Source organism: Tuber melanosporum (genome assembly GCF_000151645.1).
Source record: "Tuber melanosporum whole genome shotgun sequence assembly, scaffold_173, strain Mel28".
NCBI lineage: Eukaryota > Fungi > Ascomycota > Pezizomycetes > Pezizales > Tuberaceae > Tuber > Tuber melanosporum.
In genome coordinates, this window is record NW_003298834.1 from 123,868 (window position 1) to 151,830 (window position 27,963).

The following is a 27,963-nucleotide window of genomic DNA, read 5'->3' on the forward strand; positions in this document are numbered from 1 at the left end:
GGGAGATGAAGGCTTCAATGCGGCGATGGGAGAAAAAAAAAAGGATTGGAATATAATATTAGGGTATGGTATAAGTTTCTTTGCGATAGGTTGGAGGCGATTACTTGGTAAGTGAGTAAGTAAGTACGGTAAATTTTCCAGGTGTAGGAGGAATTCGCACAGTACTATCATCATATCCAAGAATGTTTTCACGATATTGTAAAAGTATCCTGGGATATCTTAAATTCAATCAAGTACTGTACAGTACAATACTTGTAAGATTACCCAAATCTCTAAACCACCCCAATGGTGATGACGACCTGAGCTGAATGAATTTGAGGCAGAAGGAGCGCTGTTATCATCTACCTACTATAATCTATTATAATCTATTATTATTATTATTATTATTATAGAGTATATCTGACCGAACGGAAAGAAAGAGAAGGCCCGGTTAGACTACGGGGTAAATCCTGACTTGCTTTGCAGATACAGGGTGAAGTACCGTACCGGTATGATTGTATCATGGCAGCGGTTTTAGCGGTGTTGGTCGGAGTAATAGGAATGAATGAAATGGGAATTATTGTGAGTACAAGTGCGATGTGGGGGGTAGTCTACGGTAGTCTTCTGTCATGTATTCACGATGACTTAATTGGCCGCGACCAAAGGCATGATTACCAAAGCCATGTTAACCTACGAGTACGAGCACAGTACAGTACAATATCAACCGCGAAAAATCCAAAAGACCGCTCGGACTATATCATACTGTAGCAGTCGAACCTCCTTCTCTAGGATTCCCGGGAGGATACGAGAAGGAAAGCCTTGGCCGGTATCCGGTAATAACATAACTTTGGGACGGATAGTCGACAGTCCAATGCCCTCCACGATCATGATAGTCTAGCAAATCCAACTCTCGGACAAAACCTGCGACATCATATTTCCCCTCTCCTCCCCGCCCCGCTTCTCCGCAGAGAGTAAGCATCGCAAAAAAACCCACGGAAAAATTCCGAAACGGGAATCGACGGATGAAGCGGTATTTACTCGTACGAGTACGAGTACTAGTAACCGGCACGGAACGGACCCGGGGCGAAAACTAATAATAAGTCGGTTTTATTCCGGTAAAGAAAGATTCTTGGCGGTTTTTAGGGTTTGTGGACGGATGATGGGGTTGTCCGGGTCGTGCCTGTTTATGGACTCTTGGGTAATGCGATAACTGTACGAGTACTCGTACTGTACTTCTTCCCAGCTCGTGCATAGGTTATGCGGGATTGCGGCGGTACGATTTGTTCTAGCGCGAGCGTCAATGTATTTACGTCAACTCACGGCATCCTCGGAGAAAAAAGGCTTTACGAAAGGGAGACTAATAGGGTAGTGGAAATCACAGAAAGCCCATTGCACCCAGCTAACCTACAAGACTAATAAAGAACGACATGACTCCCCTGGTTAAGGTACGACGCACCACCCGCCCTAGAATCCCTCAAGCAGTAATTCCCGATCCTATAAATATTCATGGCCAAATCCTCACACCTGATGCACCCCTGGTTCCCACAGATGGCCGTGCTGGCGTCCTCGATGGTCATGATGTGCGAGCAGCCCCCGCCGTCGACGTTCCAATTGCAGCACCACCAGCCGCGGAAGTAGATGGGGAACCAGGCCGCGAGGCGGCGGGAGTTCCATATCCAGGGACTGGCGTCCGAGGTCTCGCAGACCACCCTGCCGTTGGGGTCGTCGGTGGATGGGTCCAGGGTGATGAGGGGCAGGCCTGAGGCTTCGAATTGGGCGTTGTCGAGGATGTTGGGGTTTTCGGAGCGGCCGGAGACGTCATTGGAGGCGCTATCGGTGGTGGTGGGAGAGCAGGTGGCGAGTGCGGCGAGGATTGTTAGGATTAGCGCTTGGAGGATGAGGTGCTTTGGGGAGAGCATTTTGACTGGTTCTGAGGGTTAGGTGTTTATCTATTGATTGGGTGTGTGTGTGTGTGAGTGAGAATATCATACATACCCTTGGATTGAGTACGGTAGGTTGATGGAGATTTGAGTTGAAGGTTTTAGAAAGTTGGATGTTTTATGTGCTGGTGGTGGAATTGAGCTGATATTGGTGGGGAGGAGAGGAGAGGGGAAGGAAGGAAAACCTTTGATGGGTTCGGAGAGCATGGCCGTGACCTGAATTGAGGGCCAACTCTCACGAACATAGGTTATAGGATACACTTGCTGGTAACCATCTGTCCATTCAGTAAATTCCATCATCAGCGTAGGCCCGTCGAGACCTTGAAGGGATTAGGTAATAATTTGTTTGTTTGTATTATAATAATAATAATAATAATAATAATAATATTATTATTATTATTATGATAACTGGTCCGCACCATTTAGTCCCGTTTCACCCTACCCTACTCCTGAAATTCTGGGGTAAGCAGTATTCCCGATGGTGTCAGTCTTATAGAGACAGGATTGGCCAGGCTATGATATGCACCCTGGCGTCTGATATAGCGACCTCCGTCCTCGGAAGTTTTTAATCTTGCGCAACTCGACCACATCTATGTCTCCCATAGCGACATGCTACTTTATTCATCCATCACTTTGTGGAATCAAGACTGTCTTTGTAAAATCTACTTGACTTGGGCGCACCATACGGTGTGTATCTCCAGTGAACAACTTCGAAATCATGTAGCTGCTACCCCCCATTTCAACTCCTCTCGGATAGACGAATGCGCCCAGAGTTGTGGATATCTGAGCCAGAAATTCGAGCCTCGAAGGGTTATTCCAAGGAGGAGGAAGGGAAAAAAAAAAGCCACAAATAAAAACCTAGAGACCTCTACCACCCTCACTCATTCGTTCGTTCATTCACTCATTCCACGTGTTTGTTCATTTTTTCCGAATAGATATGTGTAGGGCTGCAATCACGAAACATCACTCAGGACATCTCCTCGCCTTACCCTTCCGTCGCCCGCTATAATATTATGATACCGGCAGGGCATCCAAGCCAAGGATAGTTTCGCTGAGATGAAGCTGCCCTGGAAAAACTGCTGGGGGCTCGTCCGGCCTTATTCGTGACTCTTGCCAGTTCCCCGTGCAGGGGGGACACGGTGGGGCGCTCAAAACCATCATACCGGTATCATACTTGTCATGGGAACACTTAACTAAAAGCTTTCTGTTGCCTTTCCAACCAAGTCCAAAATACCTGTTCATTCCAAGATTGTTCGTTGTTGAGCGCATATATATATAGCGACTAGCAGAGCAAATTAAATCCCTCCTCATCTCGCCCCGACTCCTACCGATGCGTGGTTGTACCGCCAGTTTATTGCGAGGCACGGTGGGTACAGTACAGTACAGTACATTACGTTTGTCGTTTCAGGAATCGGGTCCAGTCAGCTGTACCCGGGTTCGAGTGACACGACTTGTAAGAGCTCCGTGTGTAGAGGGTAGCGGTGGCGGCGCGTGTAATTTATGTGGATAGGAGCGCTTGGCGGGGGGCGGGGAAATCAAAAACATTGAAATATTTCCCCACCTTACGTAAATAGTAATGACTTTCTATCGCTCTCGTGCGTTTTCGAATTTTATCATGTTTTGAACATCTTGCTGAGTTCCAGATTGGATTCGAACCGGGCCGGCCGCCGGTACCACAGTACTGTACTTGTACCGTTACTGGTTGGGTTGGTTGGTTCGTCTCGCAGTCCATTGGCTGCTGTTTTCCGTAGGGCGGATTATGGGATAGTCTACCCCTTAACCTTTAAAAAGAATTCACTCATCCATCATCATTCCAGTGATTGGCCCACTCGATCTTTATGTCCATCTGGTCCGGTTTCCGTCGGTAGGGTATCCCACAGGTGGGAAAAACCCCGGGGCTGACTTACTTACTGACTGATTAACTCTGGTACTGTACAGTACTCGTACATGGTTCTCCAGTCTAATCCAACGACGATGCGATACTTGTTACCACTTGAACAGGTGAAATTGGCATCGTGAGGGGTTGCCCGACCTGACCGCCATGTCCGGGGCAGCCCTATCGGACTGGTAGGGGATAGGAGCGTCTGAAGTTGAAACTCGAGATTACGTTAAAGTGGGAGAGAGCCCTGAAAAAAAATTTTAATTTTAATTTTTTTTTAGTATGATACTTGGGGATGGTCTATTTTATTGCGGGTTTGAGACAAAACGGCCAAGTTACTTTTACGAAAAAGAATCTTTGTCTGAGGAGAAGGGTGCTGTGCTTGGCGCCTTGCGAGAGCTTCTCGCCGGCCGGTATGGTAGTATGTTGGCGGTATTGTCGAATCTTTGTTCATGGGGGATATGGCATTGAGCGGGTATCGTCATGATCCGATAGTCCTTTTTCCCAGGTTGTTGTGAACGGCGCGCTACGTACGGTTCTTGTATAGTATCATACCATGGTTAGTGAATAATCTCAATTGCTGTCTTGAATAGAGGAGGTAGGAGGCATGATCTGGCCTTGGGTAGGTGGGTAGGTGGGTAGGTGGGTAGGTGGGTAGGTGTGTGGGCCCCTCAATTGAGATGTCCTCAATCTCTCTATATAGTCATCCTAACTGGTAGATCTCAGCTCGCACGCAGTGCTCGTGGGTAGAGTATGATGAGCGTCTATTATCACCACCCCTTACATTATTTCACATATACTCTACCGCTAAGCAGGGGGTCATGATCAAGAAGCGCGACAACCCCGCACTAAATAAAAAAAAAAAAAAGAGATTTGCAGGAATTATGAAACGTTGTATGCACCTTTCATACATCTTTGGGTCGGAACTTGTTACCTCTTCTTTCTCTTTCTCAAAATCCGTATCCATGGGTGAACCCTGTTGTCGCATGTTTTTTCAAGGGTGACGTTGGACGTTGATGTTGTTATTTTTATCGATTTTGCCTCTTCTCCTGGTGGCGTGAATGCCCTAAGTGTAAGCAGCTTTTTATGGGAGTGTCACGGCTACTGTACTGTACAGTACTTGTAGTCTGGTTAGTTACTGCGAAATTTAAGATTGACGGATGCTGAAACATAAACTATTTGTTTATGATACTATCATACCCAATTTTGGTGACTGGATCACGTGGTGTCCACTCTGGCATTAAATTTGTGGAAAAACTTGTGATCTGCATTGTTGTGATTGGGGTCGTAATGCCCGTAGGAGGTAATCGAAGCCAAGAGGGAATGTTGTAAAATTTTCTCGAGCATGTTTTAACGGATTGGAGGGAAATAACAAATGTAGGAGGGTCACCAAAAATCATAAGACATAGAGCAAAGTGATAATACTTGACAAAAGTCGATGGTATGAATGATAAAAGAGTTTGTGATGACTCGGGTACTAAAAGTCGCCGGAACACGGGTTGTGGTTCAGGGTTGATATCGTATCGTATTTGTACAACTCTGTATAACATCATAAAATACCGCTTTTTGACCGTTTAATATTATGAGATACATATTTGATAGAAGAAAATTGTTCCCACGGAAATCCACAAAGTCATTTTGTAAGAATCACTGCTAGGAGTTGAAAATGTGGAAGAATACATTAAATTTTTATTGCAAAAAAAAAACCTAGTTACAAATTCAAGTCGATTTTCAGTAACTAGTTTTTCATAATAACCTCCCAAATAATATCTCAAGTTTGTTGAAGGTGTAAAGTGAAAATTTACATTAAAATTTAATGTTGATACAGAAGTTGCTTCTATTATAGCCCACCTCTAGTTATGGTAGCAATTCAGGGCACTTACTCTTTAGGGTCATCGATTTAGGGTTACTTATTTTAATGCATGTATGTATGGTATGTATGGTATAAAAAGTAAGGTATAAATGTACGTATGTTTGAAATCCCTAGTTATGATATATGTCCGCAGACCCCGAGTTGCCGCAGCTCCCGAATCGAGTTATCATACCGTGAAGCTATCGATCATATCAAACACCAAGTGAATCACCTATCTCCCTTATTCCAAACATGCTACCGCAACTGACCGTGCTACCGCTACCCCCTGCGTAATGCTTTGAGTATCATATACCAAAATCCCTCTCGGCTCGCTCTTTCTTTCTCATCCACTTTGGAAGGCATCAATGTACCATGGATTGTATAATTTCTCCGAGTACGTGAGTCACCGGACGCCCTCTCCTACCCCCCCCCCCCGCAAAATAGGTACTGCTGTGCATGGGATTTTTTCGGCCGCAGCCTCGCTCCTCCCCAGCAAAAAATTTTCGGGGAAAAAAAAGAATCCACTAGAAACTCCCATTCCAATCGTAACATCTCAGCCTGATGTCAGCAATCATGAAGCATCACTCTGTTAAACTACCTGGGCAACAGAGTGGCGATGGATACCCAGGGCGGGGGCGAATGTCATACCACGCAAGACGTTGCGGATGGTGGGCGGTGGCGGGGGCCTTAATACATAGCGATGTGGGAAAGTATGATACCCGGAATTTTCCGACTGCCGGACCCGTGCTCTTCCGAACACATTTGAGCGGATTTATATATACTCTGAGCTGTCTCGGAGCACTTGAGCGGGGCGTTTGGCAAACGTGATTTGAAATCAAAGCCTTGCCAGACCCCCCGACTGACTTGACCATAATTTTGAGTCGCAATTTAGGTTACTTGACATGATGGGTATATTCCTCATATTATTATTATGTAGACTGGGGTTCTCTTTTTTTTTGGCACTAATTTCTAATAACATACCCCGCATAGCCATAGATATGGTAGTATTATCCAAACCCCGGATCGGATGACTCTTCCAGATCGTGATTTGGGGACAAATTACCAGACACTGCGTGATTTCAAATCTCCTCTGCTAAACACCCCCGGAGCTTGTGGTTATTCCCCCGAATTATATTCCTCCCAGACTACGTACTGTACATGATATTTATCACTTCCGGGTTTGTTTTTTTTACTAAGCGGGATCTACGGATCTTCGCCGGTGTTCGTGCTTGCAGTTGCAGGATTATCACTCCGAGCTTCTTAGAGAAGAAGAAGTCGGCGATGAAGAGGGATGGGAAAGTAAAGCGCTGCTTAAGGAGGTAGGTATAAAGGCAACTATCGGTGTGTTGGAATGCATACGTAGTCAGCAACCTATGCATTCATACTGCAGGGTTAAAGTTAAGCAACATAGCGCAGTATGAGTGCCCCGATTGATCATACAAAGAACGATGCAGCAGTAAACTGGTGCAAACATCAGATCCGCATTCTAACAGAAAGTAGTCGTCTGTGGTATGCGCTCACTCGACAGAAGTGCTTCGTGAGACATGTCTCATATTTGCCATGTACCCTTCCCTGTTGGCACTAGGTACCAGTAGCTACTCATGGGCGTTGGGGTTGCGCAGTAGGGTTTGGCATACGCTAGGGAGCGAGGCTTGGCACACATGTATTTCTCTTAAGTAGCGGCGTCGTAGCTAGGAAATACACAAGTCATTCTTTCACCACCACGCGCACACTACATTCCCAAGTGGAAATGATTGGAGAATGGTCGTCACACAATACCGGAATGTTAGTATAAACCGCCTCGCATTCTTCATGACACCCATGCTCACAGAAAGCTCAACAACTCCCCTAACATCCCTACAAATTGTTGGACTATTTCTACATTCAACCAGTATTCCTTACAGAATACCATTGCCCGGACTGCACATACACAGGTCCACATGGGCGACGGCAGTGCGCACAACGGTAGTATAACGAATAGTTGTAAAAACGTCTATAAGCCTGACGAGGATGCACAGGGTATGTGTTGGCTCTCTACGCTGGAACCAAATAACAGACATCAAAGCGCGCGCACCGAGAAGTTCGGCGGTGTCGGGGGATTGGTATTTGGGAGAAAAGGAGTTTCGGGGGGTGAGGGAGTAGTGAAGGTGGAGTCGATAGGGCTGTCTTGTTTCACGGTGGGAATCCGGGGTGGGCGGGGCGTACCTGAGGCAAGTGGTGGGGTCCTTTGAAGAGAAGCGAATATCGCTGAGGGCCAGAAATGCTATGATATTTCCCTTGTGATTGACAGCCTGTGCCATCAGGCAAGGAAGGGAGATATCGCTGCTGTGGGCCTGTACTGCGATTACCTTTCCAAACAAGAGCAGACAATCACCAACATGATGGGAGCTATTCTGAGGCAGCAAGTAGGTAGAGGGAACATCCGGAAATATCCGCGCGGGACGTTTCATAAAGGGAAAACAGTTTGGTGGGAGGGGGCTGAGACTCCCGGACCTGATGGGAGTTCTAAGGGCCGCCATTGCCCCGCTACCCCAAATTTTCATCTGTACCGATGCGTTGGACAAGTGCTTACCGAAGAATGTGCTAGAGCTCCCCAGGCAGCCGAGAGAAGTTATTCTGGAGTCCCCGGGACGTGAACATTCCTCACCGGGAGGCCCCACGTTCAAAGATATTTCACCAAGGCAGTTGTGATACCCATCAGCCCAAACACGGTTGATATTGGGAACTATCTGGCCATGAGGTTAGACAGGGACCCCGAGCCGGGGGCGGTGAATGATGATTTACGGGCGGATATTGTTAGAATTACCTTGGAAAGGATATCAGATATGTGCGTAGGAGCATTTAGCGTTTCAAACTCTATCAATGATGTATACTTACAGACCGTTATGTGTAGATTCCTACTTGTTTCACTAAGCATCGACTGTACTTGCTACACAATGGGCCAAACCACGATAGCCTTGTCTTCGCCCCCTTGCTGAATTGCAAGCTAGGCCAAATCTGGTATCATATGATTTCAAGGACGGGCGTATTCGAAAAGTGAAGGTTTAGGGCTTTATTTTACGGGTTTGGGCACCTTCCTGTGATGAGATATGGCGGAACTAGCATTTAGTATGGTAGTACGATATATAGTCTGCAAAAAGAGATCGGCGGATGATCACTTGGTGGTATTGAAAGAGAAATTGGTGGAAGGATATTACTGTAAACTGACAACTTGAGGATATAGAAGACGAGCGTCTTAAGCTTAACTTAGTATTGTATCCATCCCCACCCGTTGCCTGAGGCGGGCTGTGCTATCGCCGCCGCCCGGGGAAGGAAAAAATAGCTATGATATTGACAAATAATAGGAATGGAGAACAACGAGAAAGGAGATGACATGGACCGAGTCTGTCTAACCGGATATCCAAGAAAGGGAAAGGTGGAGAAAAGAAAAAAAGATCGAAAGAAGATGCAGAGCAAATAGCGAGTCGAAACAGGAAAAAACACTCTCTATCAAAGCCTATTAACACTGTTCGGCAATTAGTTATGGAGCGGGAATATTTCAGGTAACGAAGGAAGAATGTAAATGGGAAAAGCCGAAAGACAGGCAGTCGATCGCAAGTGAGAGAATCTACCGAGTGATGCTAGGGTGGGCGCCAGCTTTCCCGAGGGAGGTGCTAGAAGCTTACAGGTCGCATGGACTGCTCGGTTGAGGGGGGTCACTATCTGCGGACTTGGGACGAGAGGGTCTTTGAGGTCCGATACTGGCTCCCGCTTATTGGGTCTGCCAATAGGAGCGCATATTGGCCACATATTGCTGTGGTATCGATGTTGAGGTTACTACCTCTAAATGGCATACCTGCTACACTTGCCCCCATGCCCAGCGGAGTCCAGGAGGCATGCCTAACCAACGCGATCTGCTGTATCAGAATTGACACTGTCTCGTTCAAGTAGCATCCTTATGACTCAATCATGTCCTTTCGAGAGGGCCCTTGAAAGTGGTGTTTTTGCTGTATGCCTAGTTGGGATTGACATCCCCTCGTTCCAAAAGCATCTTTACTATCCCGTGATGCCCGTTCTGAGCGGCCAACGAGAGTGGCGTCTGGCCGTAGTAGGTGTCTGCCTGGTCGGGATTGACATCCCCTCGTTCCAAAAGCATCTTTACTACCCCGCCATGCCCGTTCTCAGCGGCCCACGAGAGTGGCGTCTGGCCGCAGTATGTGTCAGCTTGGTCGGGATTGACATCCCCTCGTTCCAAAAGCATCTTTACTATCCCGTGATGCCCGTTCTGAGCGGCCAACGAGAGTGGCGTCCGGCCATGTTCGGTGACTGCCTGGTTGGGATTGACATCCCCTCGTTCCAAAAGCATCTTTACTACCCCGTCATGCCCGTTCTGAGCGGCCCACGAGAATGGCGTCAGGCCATGTTCGGTGTCTACATTGTTGGGATTGACATCCCCTCGTTCCAAAAGCATCTTTACTATCCCGTCATGCCCGTTCTGAGCGGCCCGCGAGAGTGGCGTCTGGCCGTAGTAGGTGTCTGCCTGGTCGGGATTGACATCCCCTCGTTCCAAGAGTATCTTTACTACCCCCTCATGCCCGTTCTCAGCGGCCCACGAAAGTGGCGTCCGGCCACTGATGCCCTCCCGGTCGGGATTGACATCCGCTCGTTCCAAGAGTATCTTTACTACCCCCTCATGCACGTTCTGAGCGGCCCCCGAGAGTGACGTCCGGCCCTATCTGGTGTCTACATTGTTGGGATTGACCTCCTCTCGTTCCCAAGACCTTCTTTTAATACTTCCTCATGCCCTCTTATAACTGCCCATGTGAGAGCTGTGAACCCCATGCAATCAGTTGCATTTATACCCCATTCTTTCATCTTGAATATGGCAGCAATTATCTCCACGATCCCGAAAAATGCTACCCCGTGGAGCCCTGTGAGTCCGATAGGTCCTCCAACTCCGTCAAAATAAGGGCCTTTCTCTTTATTATAATGCAATAACATTAATTGGGCAGATATATGCTCATCAAATCTACCCAGAAGCCCTAACGCAAGCGCTTTCACATTTTCCGTCATCTCCCTTCTGGTGTGCTCCCCCCAGTAACAGGAAGCATATCCTAGAAGTGGCATTGTCGGGGGGGCCGACCGAAGTGTTGGCGAGAGATTCCGGACACATTCAAAATTGAGGTATGTCAAACAAACCTCCGCAATTGATGAGTGGGGGCTGTGGAATAGGGCTATATCACTTGAGAGATGCTCTTGTAGAGTAAAGTGCACTAGTCGGACAGTGGACGAAGACGCTTCGACCGTGACAAGACCTAGACAAGATGCTAGGAGCGTCCGTAATGCAGGAACGTTTTCGACATCCAGATCCGGAGATCCCACCTCCACCCCCAAGGCATGACAGAGCTCACCGGTCCGTAATGGCCGTTCCGAATGAGACACCCACATCAGGACCTTCAGTCCAAGCATTGATTTGTTTCCCTTCTGCGCCTTCAGTCGGGTTAGAGTTGCCGTGTATGCATCGCTCAATCCATTGCCCTTGGTCATCTCTTCAAGTTTCCTCCTTCTCTGACGAATTGTCACCTCTCCCAAAATAGCGTCAACGTTGAGCGAAACAAGGAGGAATCTACACATAATCATGGGTGAGTATTGGTCAATTATAGAGTGAGAATGATAGATGCTCCTACATATCAGATATCTTTTCCAAGATAGCTCCAATAATGTCCGCCCGCAAATCATCGTTCATCGCCTCCGGGTCGGCGTCCCCGTCCAACCTCATCTGCAGATAACTCCTGATATCATCTTCGTTAGGACTGATGGGTATCACAACGGTCTTAGTGAAATGTCTCTGAACATCTTCCCCGACATGAGGCCTGCCAGTGAGGAATATTCGCGTCCTAGGGGACTCCCGAACAATATCCCTCAGCGACTTAAGGAGTTCCGGCAGATGCTTCGGTAAGAATTCATCAAGCGCATCGATACAGATGAAAACCTGGGGCAGCGAAGCAATTGTGGTTCTCAACATTCCCATCAGATCCGGAAGTCGCATCCCTCTGCCACCAAGCTCCCTTTTCGCTTTATGAAACGCTTCCCGCAGATAATTCGGGATGTCCCCTGTGCCTACCAGCTGTTTCAAGATAGCCCCCATCATGTTGGTGATTGTCTGCTCTTGCTGAGCAAGGAAGTCGCAGTACAAGGCTCCAACAATGATGTTCCTCTCCCCCGCCTGATCGCATAGGCTATCAATCACCAGGGAACTAGAATTTCCGATCCTCAGCAATTATCGCTTCCTTTATAGGAGTCCCGCCACTTACCTGAGATACGTCTTGCCGACTCCCGGATTCCCACTGCAAAACACGACAGCCTTATCGACACCACCCTCACCGCCCCTCCACTCCCGAAACTCGCTAGTTTCCAATAGCCAATCCCCTACACCGTCAAACCGGTCATCGCGCACGCCTTGGTGCCTGTTGTTTGGCTCTAGAGGAGAGAGCCAGCGCATAATCTGCGCATCCTCGTCGGATTTATAAACGTTGAAGCTGCCCGTTATGTTGCCGCAGTTGGCGTTGCTGTCGCCGAGCTCGACATGCGCTATCTGGGCCATGGTATTCCTTCAAAAGTATAGGTTGAATTTGGAAATGGTAAAATGTCTTGAGGGGGTATCGGGTGGGGAAGTTGATAAAATTTCTCTGATCACAGCTGAAGAAAGCGGGGAATGAGGCTTGTTGTGTGACACTTAATGCCCAATCATTTGGAGGGTGCATGACTAATGCGAGACCACTACAAGTATTGCCGAGTAACTGTAGGTTAGTATTGTAATGTGTTTCAATATCAGAAATTTCCATGTTTTCTATTGTAGATCTCATAGGGGGGTTAGGAGGTTATCGAGGTTTTGTGGTAAGCAAGGGACTGGATTAGGTGGTGGTTGTACCCTTTCGGAATAACAGAAGCCTCAGACTTACTCCCGCCACTAGACTATGTTCTATGAGTTTACCATTGTTGTCTATCGGCTAATGCTCCTCCCGATATCCGGTGGACCTTACGTTTCCTGTTTCCCGGCTATATTACTGCTGCAAGTGAACCGTTGGAGCCCGGAAAGTGGAGAGGGCTTCTGGACCGTATGCTAGGCCGGGTGGCATGATATGGTACGGTGGCAAAGTAGGTGGGAAAAGGAGAAGACTTTAGACACTACAGTGACTCGGCAGAAGTTTGTCCATGATCTGAGACTCTTGTGATTGCGCTATAGGCCCAGGCAGTGGGGAGGATGGTAGGATTTCTGGCTCGAGAGTTGTCAACGAACCTACAAGAACAGAAAGTGAGAAACTAATTAGAAGGGCAAAGTAAAAATTAGAATTAAATGATAAAAATAGAAATTAAAGGAAGCTATACTAGCTAATAGTGCGATGTTAGTGATGGCTCAGAAGATCCCAGGGTTAATTTAAAGGAAGATACTGAGCGGTGGTCAGTCGAGGTGCTTCCAAGACTACTACGGGTGGTTCCCCGCGCCCCGCGGTTATTGCGATTTATCGAGAAGGTTCCCCACTGGCCGCTGCGTCTCCCACTTGTTGTCACAGGAGTGGGCAGGGAAATGGGGACATGCGTGGGGGAAAGGATATATATAAATGGTGTCCAAGGAAGGATCGGGACGATTTTTCCCCTGTTTTATATATGCTCCTGTCCTTACTGTTGGCTTAAAGTGTGTCGAATAAGGGAACAAAGTTATTATCACACCTTTCCTATAATAGCCGAATACCCTCCTATTTCGCTTCCCTCATAGTCGGGAAAAGCAAGTGATGCAAAAGCAAGTGTGATGCCACAGTTTTTTTTTTTTCCACCTTAAGAAATCACCCATTCACACAAAACAAACAACCCCACCAGTATTACACAGTTCACGATTGACCCAGAGGTTAATGAATTTTACTTGAGACACAACTGTTAAGCTCTGGGCCCAGAACCATCAATTTTCATCTCTTTCCACTTGTTCTATCTGAACCCACTCTCACCACCTCAAAACAGCACTCTATTTTTTGCAGCAATGGCATCACTTAGCTTCTCGGTCATCTTCCCCAGTTCCTCAGCTGCGCCTGTCAGTTTTCCAGCCTCTCCCATTAGTACCAATGAGGCCCCACCTTCTGATTTACCGATACCGGACTCCATGAGTAAGCTTGAAATGAAGTACTGCCTAGATCAAGCAATGGAATGGCTTAATAAAGAGCCAAGTGAAAAGGCAAGTACAGCAGCCATTATTTCCAATGTGAAACCCTCATAGATCTGAATGTGCCAACTTCACTAGTGACACCAAGAACAGAACTCTCATGGTACATTTAATCACTATAGTGGCAATAATATTATCTTGACGGATACTCAAGAGAAGGAAGCATTTCACTTCTGTTTAGAACAATTAGAAATAAGTACAGGAGCAATTCTCTTCATCATTTATGCTGCTATTTGTCATCTCAGACAGCAAGAAAAAAAGAATCCACCTTCGCAAGTCTGGTTTCGTCAATGGCTCAAAAAGAATTCATACTTTTATATGATTAAGTCTAAACTGATTGCCCGAGTTCGAGTTGCGATACATAGTGAAGAAGATCTAAAGAGCTTCTTTCTCGAGTATCAGGACACACATTCGAAATATGGAATCTACCATACAAAGTACATATACAATATGGATGAGTCTAGAGTTAGAGTTAGGTGTCCTACCAGGAAGACTGTTATTCTTCCTACTTAAGTCAAAGAATTGTATATGACCAGTCTGGAGAACTACAAGTCAGTTACTATTATTGAGACTATTTTTTTGCAGATGGATGTCCTCCAATTCCACCTGTCATTATTTGTCCCGTTGAAAAGATCATAGAAACCTGGGTATAAGACAATCTCTCTGGTGTAGAAGTAATAACTATCTCGCAAACTGGATATACAATGAGGATATTGTATTAGCCTGGCTTGATCACCTTATCAAGCATGTTGGTGCTGGTCCTGAGGTGAAACATTGGTGTATTCTTCTGCTTAATGGCTATATTAACCACTGTAAAGATGACTTTACTCTCAAGTGTTATGAGAACAAGATTGTTCTCTTTGCCTTTCCCTCCCATCTTACTCACATCCTACATCCTTTAGATGTTGGTGTCTTCTGCCCATGGAAGTATTACCACAATAAAGCAATCTATAATGCACTCCACTACCTCGATATGAAATACACAATTTCATCAATCTTCCGAGACCTAAGATCTATTCGGGATCAAACCTTCAAGACGCATACTATTCAGAATGTCTTTAATGATTCTGCAACGTTTCCTTCTTTATTCAAGTGTGCTTTGAAGAAGATGCGGCATCATAATTCTAAGAGAGCATCAAATAGTCAATCTCTGATCATCTTTGAAAATTGAACCTCTCAAAAGGGCTCAACCAGATCTGCCATAGAGGAGGGTATCAACTTGGAACTTCCAGTACTGCCAAGTACCTACTTTGACTGCCAGAAGGAAATGGGAAAATCGGTGGATAGAGCAGAAACATTTAGTCCAACCTCCAAAAACCAGTTTTAACAATAAGCAAAAGGAGCTAAAATCTGCCTTGCAGAAGTGCAACTTCAGCAGGAATCATACAGAACCCTTCAAGCCAGAATCCAAGAGGTGGAAAAATGCAAGACAAAGTCCTGTGGTGTTATTCAAAAAGGGAGTATTATTACAGTGGAGGAAGCAAGACTTTACATTAAGAAGAAGGAAGAGAAGGAGAAAAGTGATACAATCAACAAAGCTCAGAAAAGTATTCAAGTTGCCATTAATAAGGCAAGAACAGCCTTAAACCACCATAGAATTGATACTTATAAGGCTGAAAAAGAACGAAAGAAACAGGTTTATAATATTCAGGCCAAATGTAGAATTGTATTAGCCGAACTCTTGATCCTGATACATGACCCAAAAAAGAATCCTACTCCTGAGAATCTCGAGTCCCTTCAAGCACTACCGGATTCATTACAGGCTTTGTTGATGCTAGAGCCAACTGCTAATACAGTAGCAAGTGCTGGATTGGGTAATTCCCAGCTTGCAGGTACCGTAAGAAAATCTGGAGATATTCAAGTCTGTAACCGGTATGGGTACTCGGTTATTGGTTTTGTTTTATGTTTTGTTTTAAGTATCGCTTTGATACTTTGGTTTGTTTTAAGTATCGTTTGATACTTGGTTTTGTTTTATGTTTTGTTTTAAGTATTGCTTTGATACTTGGTTTGTTTTAAGTATCGTTTGATACTTGGTTTTGTTTTATATTTTGTTTTAAGTATCGCTTTGATACTTAGTTTGTTTTAAGTATCATTTGATACTTAATTAGTTTTACCAAAGTGTATCAATTGATATCTTTGTTTAGTTTCGTTCATGCTAGACATGAACAGATTTGTGTATTTAAAGACCGCCTGATTCTACGATGGAAAGGCAGACTTCGACAGACAGTATTTCAATATACTTGGTTGAACAGTTACTTCTTTGTTCCTCAGTACACCTTTGAAATCTCTATTAGTTTTCAGCTCTTGCCTTCTCTCTGGTAGAGCAGGCCACCTGCCAACTATCATACCTTTACAGATAATATGATTAGCACCTTGCAAACACATTACAAAGTTCATGCAAATAGTCAACTGCTTAGATTAGAAGATGGATATACAAGGAACACAGGTATTTAGATTGGCGATAATCAAAAAGGGGGTAATTGTGATAATTTGTCTAGTAACCCTGACTCTGATTCTTCATCTATATCTTATGACTTAATTGCAAGGAATGCTGATTTCATTTCCTTCAATTGAAATATTATAATTTAAATTCAAAAGCAGACTGCATCTGGTGTATACTAGTATTATGTAAGTCAATACCTGCCACGAATGTGGCTTGGCATGGAAAAGGTTTTCATGTGACACATGGTTATAAGTCACAGGTATGTTATTATTTTACGCATGTGACCCATTCGGGTTATATGATTTGTTATGTGTGGGATTTGTGAGGCTTTCGCACGTGGCTCAAGTATGAGTCATGGGACATGTGCCTGGCGAATATGCCTTGTGAGTGTGCCTTGCGGGTAAGCTTTGCGCATATGATTTATGTTTTGCACATGACCTCGTTATGAGGTCATTGGTTTTGCGCATATGACTCAGTCGAGTCATATGACTTGTTTATTACGTTATGATTGGTTTATGAGTTTTTGCACATAACCTCGTTACGAGGTCATGGGTTTTGAGCATGTGATCACTTTGATCACATGATTAGTTTGTTATGATTTGGTTTCGCACATGTGACCACTTTAGGTCACATGACTAGGGGCGGGAAGAACACTATATAAGGAGGCCAAGGCGGCCGAGGAAGATAGGTTCTTCACGCTTTGTTCTAAGTACTTTTCCTACTTCTTGCACTCCGTGTCGGAAGTGAGCACACCCAATACTTTACCTTATTTCGCTTGCGATAAATACTTCATCTGCTGTTACTTGTTTGTGTTTTTCATTTCGGGCGGTCGGTTAGAAGTAGTTGTTCTCACTTAGAAGATACTTCAGTGTGAGATATCCGTGGCCTGGTCCCGGTAATCACTGAGTATAGTTTGGGCGAGGATGGCATCTTCGACAGCCTCCTCCTCCACGGATTCTCCCCCCCCTTCGAGGATGTCATCCCCTGTTCGGTTCGAGTCCAACCCCTCCTCCTCGCTTGAGACAGCCCGTGTGGCCTTGTCTCTCGTGCCCGATACTGAGGCCAGCCGTGGCCTCGTCCCTACAACTACACGGTCTTATATCGCACCCAGAGGAAACTTTAAGTTTTTACAGTTCCACCACTGCCACGGGTGTCAGAACGCGGTTAACTCGCAGTTTGATGATTTGGTTCAGCAAACGGTCGCTGACGCGACCGTTGCCACGATGAAAGAAGTGGAGGTTTTGGTGAGAGGTTTCCTGATTGGGAGAGGCTGTTCAGCTACGTGTGGCTTGAACAAGGACACTACCACAGGACTTTTCGTTCGGTTCAATTCGGACCATGGCTCGGAATACTCTCCAGCCCCCGCGCCTTCCCCTCCTAAAGATTCTCAGGCTATAGTCACTGAATCCTCCTTCTCCTCCGCCAAGGACGACTCGACTGCCACCACGGTCGAGGCCAGCTCTTGGTCCATCACCCCTCCCCTCGCTAGGGCTGTCCAAAGCAAGATGCCCAGCTTCTTCCGCCAGGCCCACAATACCGGGACCAGCTCCTCGACTCCCTCCTTCCTGGCAAGGATGTCTTCAGGTGAAAGGGCTCTTTACGAAACCCCTAAGTTCAAACTGGACGACCCTGATGACGAGGATTACAACCCTCCTGCCCCAGGGACACGCTGCCGGACACGGTCGGCATCTCCTGTTAAGCGATCTGCTGCTCCTCTTCTTGGACCCCAATTTTTGAGGGCTATCAACGTTGACGAGGGACGGAAAAAACAGATTGTCCCCGCTCTCCCAGGCCTACCCCTAGGTGTTCACCATGGGCGTCTGGCCATCCCTCCACCTGTGGTGCTCCCATCGATGATCGAGGCCACACCCCCTGCTCCATCTCCGCTGATGACTGAGGATGTCCTACCCACCTCTGAGGTGTTGGCCAGGGATATCCCTATGGAGCTGGATGATGGGCGCAACTCGGAAGCAACTAGTCTGGGCGACAGCATACACGTCCCTTCACCAGCTATGGGGTCGTCACCTCCGCCTATTACTGGACGATAGTTGTCACCTCCCGGAAGCCAACTGGAGGGCCCCTTGGAAACCCCCAGTGGTGATTCAACCCCATTGGAAGTTCAGCTCCCAGAAACCCAACTTGAGGACGTCGACACTGTAGTGGCCCAGGCGGACTCGATCATGGCAGGTGTCTGTGAGATGCTGGATACTGGTAAGACCCCCTCTCCTGGACCCCACTCAGGTAGTATAATCGGGTCCATGTTGGAAGGCCAGGAGGATATCTGGTCTGGTAATACTCAACCCCTCCTCTCCTCGGAGTCCGGGTCGATTGAGGACGACACGATACAAGATGTACGAACTTGGATGAATAGTGGCCCCACCTTTGACGATGATGGTCCGAGGAACGGGATAAACTACTGGAGTCGAGTTCATGTTTTAGAATGGGCAGTAAAAGCACTGACCGATATTGTTGACAAGCAAGGAGAGGAAATTGAAGCCCTTCAGGTAAAGTTGTCCCCCCGCCGCTGCCCCCCTCTTGCTGTACCTCGCAGCACCTCCGTTGCTTCTTCGGAGCTGACCACACCATCCCCTGCCCTGGAGAGAAAGGAGGCCTCTACGGGGGCTCCTACTGCTAAAGCCTCTTTTACAGAGGTAGTAAAACAAATGGCATACAAGCCAAAAACCCCCACTGGCCTACAGGAACAGGTACGTCCCACTCGGCCCGCATCAGCGGCCTCATCACACTAGTCCAGCAACAGCGACAACTCCTCCAGTGAAGGGGGGGTAGTCTTGCGAGTAGCCCGGGGAGGTGAAGGTAAGTCTGTTCACTGGGAAAAGGAAGAAGAGGAAGAAGATAAGAAGAAAGAACAAAGGAAGCGTGGCAGACGCCTGAGTGGTGCTGCTAGAAGGAGAAGAAAGGATGCCAGAGGATCTGGTGATGAAGGGGAGGCGGCGACCCCAGTCAAGACCCAGGGGAAGGCTAATAAACAGGAATCGGCTCCAAAGGTTACGACACCTGTTACTACAACGGCTCAATCTGGGCCAGCAGCACTGGCCAGTGTCAAGGTAGGCGCGGCTCAGACACGACAGGAATACCGACGGGTACCAATAGGACCCCCAGACCCACTGAACTCGGTACCACCACCACTGCACTCATCACCAACCCCAAATGCTAGAGGGAGGCACATCACCATGCGCTTCACCACACGGAAGAAGGTTGCCCTGCCAGAGGGCGTCGACATTGAGGCAATCCAAAATCGGATCAATGTGACCTTTTCCAATCAGGGAAAGATTCGGGGAAATGCTCCTTATATTCGCGCAGAGCATGTCAGGCCGGAAATCGGATGCATCTTCCTGACTTCGGCAGCACACTCCGTGACAGAGCTAGGTAACAGGTTGGACAAGGCCAGGCTTGATCTGCTTAGAGAATTGTCACTCCCGGAGTTTGAATTCCAGAGGAACCTGGAAAAGGTGAAGATTTTTGTTTCTGGTGTCCTGCTCACTGACACAGGACGGGGATCGATTTGGTGGGTGGAAGGATGGACTGAAAGCGTGGCCTTTGATGGCCTTCGCACTGACTTGGAGCAATCCAATACTGGTGTAGTTATTGTGTCCCGGCCCGATATTATGGGGTCCATACACGCCATGAGGCAGGCCAATGCTACAAGTTGTGGCATCCGCTTCATGGTGGAAAATGATGAGGCCATCAAGGAAAGACTGACAGAGGGAAAGATTTGGTTGCGAGGAGGAGCCCGCAATGTCAGAGCTTTTGAAGAGCATCGCCCCCTTAAGGTATGTGGTAGGTGCCTGGAAACTGGACACTTCGAAGCGACATGTGGTCGCCCCCCTCGGTGCCGATTCTGCTTCCGAGAACACTTCTCTCGAGAGCACATGTGCAGTAAGCTGGCTTGTCCTGGAGGGGTGGGTCAGGCCTGTGGACATACCAGGAGACAGTGCTGGTTGTGCGACTGGATGGACCACTTCACAGGATATGAGCCATGCCCAGGTATCAAATCGTCATCTCCGACTCCCCCTTCCTCGCCTGCTGGACAAGAAACAACTGCACCGAGAAGACCAGCCAGGGAACCCGTCAAAAAACCGGAACAGCAGGGCAGGAGGGCAGAAAGAAATAGAAGAAGAAAAAGCTGCAGCCATGGAAGGTCCCCAACACCCAGGCTGGTCGAAATCAGCAGTGATGAGGAGGAGGAAACACCCCGCCGTAAGTCAGAAAAGGCTAAAAGTAAGGAACTGGAACAGCCTTCCCCCTCCCCAGTACGTGGAATTTTAAAAACTAGGGCTAGTACGGCCACCAAACCGCGTGATGAGGAAACGAGTTGGGTTGCCCGAGATCCGGATACCGGCTCCGCCTATACCTCTGGCCCTTGTGGCCCGAGTGGATCAGTTGAGGCCCCCTTTTAATGCTTATTACGACATTGGCATTAAACATGGGGAGGAGTAGTCGGAATCGGGCGCTGGCGTTTGATTTGTTTTCTTTTGTTGATTTGTTTTTTATTATTGAACCTCCTGTTGATAGAGAGGGACAACGTGTACCAGTGGATGTTGATGGATGAGATTTGTTTTCCTTTGTTAAAGGGTCAGGTGTTGAGGTATTTGTACGGTCCCACATTTGTGGGCTGTTTGAGGTGGGGAGGCATGGGGAAGGCAGTGCTCAGATTGGGTATTGGGAGAAAGGGGCAAAGAAGGTACTTGCTGGAGTTTACTTTCGACCCGGCTATACCAAAGACCAGTTTTTACGGTGGTTGGATGAGCTTGGGGAACCTGACATTGCGTTTGGGGACTTCAATGCCAGACATCAAGACTGGGATCCCAACGCGGACCATCACAATACAGGAGGACGGTGGCTGAAACAGTGGTTCACGGCCCCAGCTCGGGATATGAATATGGTACCGCCGACAGTGCCAACCGTTCGAGATATTTCCAGAATCGACCTTTGCCTGCACCTGGCACCGTATGTCCGACATCGATACATGGACGCTGCTGGCTGTGAGCATAGTGCTCAAGCCCTTAAGCTGAAGGTGGACCTTCCTGACAACATTATGCGTCAGAGGCCGGCTTGGAAGAAAGCAGTCTGGGAAAAGGTTGGGAAGCAGCTGGATGCCCTTAAAGAGGTGGGAGATGAGAGGTTGTGGGAAGGGGTGAGACGTGTGGTGGATGCACTCCTGTGGGCCTCTATTGGCAGAGGTCGGTGTGAGTGGTGGACACCGGAATTAGAAATAATGAGGCTGGACGTGGCTCGGGTAAGACGGTACTCCAAGCGCAAGGCGGAGCGGACGGAGGACTACAAACTGGTCAGAAGTGTGTACCGGGCTTGCCTGTTGAGGGCCAGGTTCGAACACATCAGGACCAAGATAGCTGAGAGTCAGGACCCGGATATTTTTCGGTTAGCACGAAAGTTGGAAGCCAAGCGAACACTTCCCTCCATGGCCCGACCAGACGGGTCCTACGCCACGACGCATTTAGATATCAGTGACCTAATTGTACAACAGCTGTCCCCTGGCGACCCTGCCCCTTAGAAGGACTCTATCATTGATATGGATAGTGCTCAGGAAATGGAGATCGCCCTTGCTAGGTCCCCTACGAACACGGGCCCAGGCGAAGATGATATTGGGTATCCTTTCATACAGTTCTGGAAGCGGAGGGATACAACAACTTTGCGATGTCTGGTCAACTATGGGTTACGTCACGATATTCTGGATTGGCATAGGGCAGAAGTGGTGCTCATACCGAAGATTGACAAGCCCAGGTACGATGTCGTTAAGTTATGGAGAATGATACACCTCCTCCCGACCCCTGCCAAGGTTGCGGAATGCGTGGTCCTGTTAAGATTAGCTACGTGTCTTGAGCTGGGGGAGACGCAGTTTGGTTCTCGCCGGAAGAGGGGGGTTCACGATGCCATGGCGGTGGTCTTCGAATTTCTACGATATAATGAGAGCTATAAACGGCTGATTTTGTCCATGGACATTGAGAGAGGATTCGATAACATTAATGTTGACCTCCTGTCAGACTTCCTGGTCGCCTGGGGGTGTCCGTCGAACCTGTGTCAGTGGGTGCGAAGGTGGACTTCCTGTCGGTCGATTCGTTTCCGTTTTAATGGATGCATCTCTAAGACCTACTATGTCAGCAAAGGGGTGCCTCAGGGCTCGCCCCTCTCTCCATTTCTCTTCGGGGCCTAGGTAGCGAATATATTCACGCCGCGATTGCATTATTCCCCTGGGGTCCGACAATTGGTGATCTCATACGTTGATGACGGGGTCATCATGGTGGCTGCAGATTCTGGCAATGCTGCCCGGTACCATGCGGGGGAAATTTTTGCAGACTGCCATCGCATAGCAAGGGCTAGGGGGATGGGGTTTAGTGCCCTCAAGACCCAGTGGATCGGGTTTGGGGACAAAGCGTGGGGAGGAATGGAGTTGTTGGGAGAAATAGTTTTACCTTCTGAGGATTTGCGGGTTCTTGGCTATAGGTTTAATGTATTTCTTAACTTTTCTTCTCATGTAAAGTATTGGTTGGATAGGGGGTTGGGTGTTAGGAGGAGGATTTTGGCTTTGGGAAGAAGGTTCGGAAGTGTTGGAGGGCTTGGGGCATGGGAGACTTACCGCTTGGTGCAGGCAGCCTACCTTCCGACCGTGTATTACGGGCTTGAGTTTGTAACCGACCATGGGTCGTATGTGAAACAGATTCAGGTCCACGTTAATGACTGCCTTCGATCGGTCTTCCGGACCCCTACGAGGCTGGCAAACAATATACTGCTGGCTGAGTTCAGAACACCGCCTGTTACCATCCAAGGAAGGTATCTGCAGAGGAGATACTACAGCCGATTTATTAACTACCGGTACTGTGATCGACACCCGTGGTTCGGTGAGATACAGCACGATTGGAAGCAGGAGGGGATGGTGGCACACCGGCAGATCTCAGACAAGTAGCTCACCCGCCGCCCCACGATTACGATCAGAAAAGGCAAGGCGGTGATGGCTGCACGCCACCGTTCGCAGTACGTAGGCCTTTGCAGGACCTTGGACGTGGTTATATACATGGACGGGTCCAAGTCCTCTGAAGGGGCTGGTGTGGCATGGGCGTTATTTGAGAAAGGGGCCCTGACATGTGTCAATGGGTGCTCGGTTCCCCCGTCTTGGAGCATTGTCGAGTGCGAGCTGTTTGCGGTTGTCTGTGCACTCCGATACGCCCAAGGGATAGCCAAGAGGCGCCCAATCCATGTGTTTCTGGACTGCATTCCTCCCCTCGCCCTGGTAGACAGAATGTTTTCGGAAGGAGATTCGGCTGAACTGTGGGAAGTTATGGCACCACTACTTAATGAGTTTAGCCATGTCAACATCAGCTGGGTTCCGGGATACATGGGCATTAGTGGCAATGAGATGGTGGACCAAAAGGCTAAGGCATGCGTGGGTCGTCCACTGCACCCCCTGCTTTGGGAAGGGGTTAGCTTTGGAATCGGGCATGCGGTATTGGCCCGCGAGTTGCGAAAAGCAGAGTGGGGTTCATGGCACGACAGGGAAGGACACGGGTATTATGATCGCGAACCTAGTGCACCTCGACATCTTCGAGGCCTCACCCGTATGGATTCCTACGCTTTACTGAGAATTCGCAGCGGGACTGGTTTGGTTGGGCATGACAGCTGTGAAGGGAAGGATGACAGACACCACTGGACTAAGTGCCCCCGCTATGCTATAGGACGCCCTGCTGATGAGGACTTGTATAAGGACTCGGCGATACCGCGGTGGAAGTCCTGGTGGGAGAGTCACAGGTGGTTAGGCCTAGGGATTCCCCGACATATTGAGAGGGTGGATGGGGAGTTGGTAGTGGCACGTAACCCCTTTGACGGCACACTGATGGTGGAAAGAAGTGGTCAGTTGGCGACGGTGGAGGACCCCAAAACCTGTACCTGGTGCAAGAAAAAACACGATGGCAGTGGATGCGTTCTGCCAAGACTGGTCACCATGCCGAAGAAGTGGTTTTTCTTACCCGACCAACGACGCTGCGACTGTCCCTGCTGTAGAACTGCGATTTCGGCAACGCCTACCCAGAAACGAGTCACCTTCTCCGAACACTTTGAGAGAAAGCCCCACTGTTTACGAATGTGTTACAATTCGTTTTGGCATTCTCGGCACCAGTAGTGGGACGAGCTGGACCTCGCGACTCGGACGTCGATAGTTTTGCGGTGGGCTAAGATAAAAGGATTGTTAGAGGAGGAGAGTTGTTCATTTTGTGGAACGGTTTTGGCCGAAGGGTATGTGGACCTGGGACTACATTATAAAAGGATGAAGGGGTGTTGGGATAGACTGTATGTTTCATTTGTAGAGTACGTGGGTCAGATTGTGTTGGAGGCGGATAGGGAGGAGGGTATGAGACGGTGGCTGGGAAGCCAGGTGGGAAGACGCGTGAATCCGGGGCAGCACTAGTTGCTGCGAGCGCCCGTGAGCCCATTTAGGTAGCGTTTTTTGGATTTATGTTTGGGGGGAGCGATTGCGAGGCGGAATAGTTCGCCGTAGTGTATTTTAGATAGTTTGTTTTATGGGGCGCGGGGGAGACTGGTCGTATGCCGGGGTCGGCAGTACTAGTATAAATAAAATTAGATTGAATTCTAAGTACTTTTCCTACTTATTACTTTAACAAATACAAAACATCTTTACGATCTTTATCTTTATCGCACCGTTATTGTTACGACAAGAAAAGTCCTTCACGAAGACGAGTTAAGAGAAAGCTTACGATAGGCGTTCCCAATAGAAGACAAAGGTCTTGTACTATCGGTAACGTAGGCAGAGGCTTAGAGCTAGTGTAAGATAGAGAAGGAAGAAGAGAAAAGGAGAAGTATCATTCCCTGGTCGCCAAGAACTAACTATCCAGAGAGGGATCGTTACAATACCAAAAAACAAACTGGAGCATCACACTTGCTTTTATATCACATTTGCTTTTCCTGAGATTGAGGAAAGTGAAATAGGAGGGTAACCGGCTATTACAACAACTTATGATAATTATCATACAGTAGATTTTTTTCCCATCTTTGCTTCTCTCATTCCTCACCACTCATCACTCAGTATCTTTAAATTTATTATGGCTTATAATACAATAACCTCTCAAAAGTACTGTCCTATACCCCCCTCAACTAAGTGTCTAACAATAACCATGAGCACAACACTGGTCATTCCTTCATCAGACCAAACCCAAATTAAATAAACGGATATTTAAATTAATCATAATTAGCAGTTCTTCAATATTTTGTATAATAACCTCAGGCTTTACGCACTGCCCACAAGCGGCATGGCATAGATCTAATTAGCCTATCATTTAATGATTGTGGAACCACCCACCATACTGCCTTCAGGGCTGCCTCAAATATGAGCCTGTTGGCCTCATTCTTCTTTAACATCTATAATTAAGGGTTGTGCTTTCGTAGGATAGTCTTCATCACTTTTCAGACATGTTCTATTGAATTCAAATCTGGACTGTACAGGGAGTGCGGCTGTAGCTGAATATCATGGCAGTAGAACTAGGTCATTGTAGCCCTGGAAGTATGGATCTTGACATTGTCTTGTAGAAAAAATGTTCCAGACTGGTAGCAGGAAAGAAGACCTTACATGAGAGTCTAAATATAGGACTTTGATGAGTATCCCTTACTTGGAGCAGCATCATCTCGATACATAATCACTAAGTCTGACTGGCTATCTAACTAATATACCCCTAGACTATTTGTGACCACTTTGGTTTGACATGTGCTTATAGGTTGACCTTATCTTTATCATACATTTGACTAGGCAGCCTAAAGAGCCAATCATTCAGGATAGAAGGATTGTTTTATACAGTAGATTCATCTGAGTAAGTACCCTGTAAATTCCGATTAGCAAAGCTTTCTAGAGTTTCTAGAGAGAAGAGATCTAACCTCTGCAAGCATTTGGTCCTTTCCTTTCAGGATTCTTGCTTATGCTAGGTGCTTAGCCACATCAAGCGGATTTAAAGGAATCTGCTTCTTTTCACACCATTTACACCGGTACGAGTTCCCAAGAGCACGGCGTAGGGTAGAGACACTTATGTCAACAGGGCTCTCTGCTACAAGTGCTTTCCAAGGGATTCTTGGATGTTGCTTGACAATCTGCTACACGTATCTCTCCTCCTCAAGCATGAGCTTCTTTAGCCTCCTAGATCAAGAGTGTACACCTAAGATGTTGTGGTCTTTCTAGTGTTTTACTGTGCATGAGATCATTCTGCAATCACAGTCAAAGTTGAGCGCCAACTCAGCTGGTAACCTATCAGCCTCTCACACTGCAACAATAGCTGCGCATTCGACAGAAGTGAGATCTTTGCGTGTTCCTCCTAGGGTCCAACTCTTTGCACTTAACCTATACCAATAGCAGACATTCTAGAGTAGGATTGATGAAGTTGTGGATATTTGGGAGTGGGGGGGTAGTAGTGGTTGGTCGGGTAATTTGAGCTCAGATTTTTTTGATGGGACGAAGTGGGACAGTACTTTTGACACATGAGTTTACAACAACGACCACGCGAAAACCCTCCTCTTTCAGATAAATGTTAATTGGCTGGAGTTATAGCCGATGGATTTTACGGTAGGCGACCGTGGAGAGGATCCTAGCACAGTAATATTAGTAGATCTAGTGAAGCTGTTATTCATTTCGCCCCCCCATCTTGTAGGTATCTGAAAAAAATGCCAGTGTTTGAAAATTTCGATTAATGTATTTTGAGAGGAAAGCGGGTAAAGCAGATCCCTTTTCCTCCATCTGGGCGCTGGCCGCAAAACTACAGCCTGGGCTTCCGCCTCTCACTATGATGAAGCACAATTCAGCCCGCCTTGGTCATAGCCCTCGAATGTCTTGATTTCGTGCATTAGGCGGGAGCAGGTACCGATCAAGTGGGTATCGCGGAAGACCGTGCTTGCCTAGGTTTGTTCAGAATTCCTAGCTTCTCCCAAAGATGGGTGTACTTACCCGAGTTTGGGGATGCGTTAGTGGGCACTCACTGGCGATAATATCATAGAAAAAAATCCCCGGCAGGCCTCATCTTTATGAGACGACAAATGCAACTGCAGTGTTGTCACCCCGTGTAGGCTTCGAAAGGTATGGAACCCCGTTTCCTTCCCAACCTCTGTTTCCAACGTTTCATGCCGGGTATCCCCGGTGTCGGTGATCAGCACATCGCAGTCTGGTGGATCGAGTCAATGCCGTGAGCGTCAGCGCATCCACCCGAATATTTAGCCCTCCTGGCGCTTACGACTGTGCTGATATCCGGAGAGAAGCACCGAGTAACAGTATCAGTACCGTAGCTCAGAGGCCCAGTATACGGGAGCTGCACTTAGTGAACCGGGCGCGCAGTCCTTACGGAGGGCTGGAAACACCCTGCTGCAGCCTCACAAACGTGACTGCTAGGGAGTCTTATCGTGTTGCACGACCCTTTCTTGCTTGCAGCAGACTCTCGATATAAGATCAGGCTGAGGCTCGGGGAGAAATCGGGAAGGAGTGGTGCTTCTGGGAAAGAGCTCTCAGAGTTTTTCTTGGGGACGGGGAAGGAGGACCTCTTGGGCCCAGCGTTTGTCCAAACCTCCCTCCTTTGCTCAGAAGCAAACGAACAACCGCGTAATATCATACGTTACGACATTTGGTGTGCAGCAGGCGTGCCCGTGCCCAATGTCGAC

At 47.6% G+C, this 27,963-nt stretch overlaps 1 protein-coding gene; it reads left to right on the forward strand.

Annotated features, from left to right (window-relative positions):
* Positions 1-7,411: 7,411 nt before the first annotated feature.
* GSTUM_00003485001 (uncharacterized protein) lies at positions 7,412-9,346 on the forward strand (the record flags this gene model as incomplete). XM_002837116.2 has 4 exons in its annotated part: positions 7,412-7,615; positions 7,669-8,477; positions 8,544-8,713; positions 8,768-9,346. The coding sequence occupies 2 exons, from the start codon at positions 7,412-7,414 to the stop codon at positions 7,879-7,881; spliced, it is 417 nt and encodes a 138-aa protein (XP_002837162.1). The 3' UTR covers positions 7,882-8,477; positions 8,544-8,713; positions 8,768-9,346.
* Between the last annotated feature and the right edge of the window lie 18,617 nt (positions 9,347-27,963).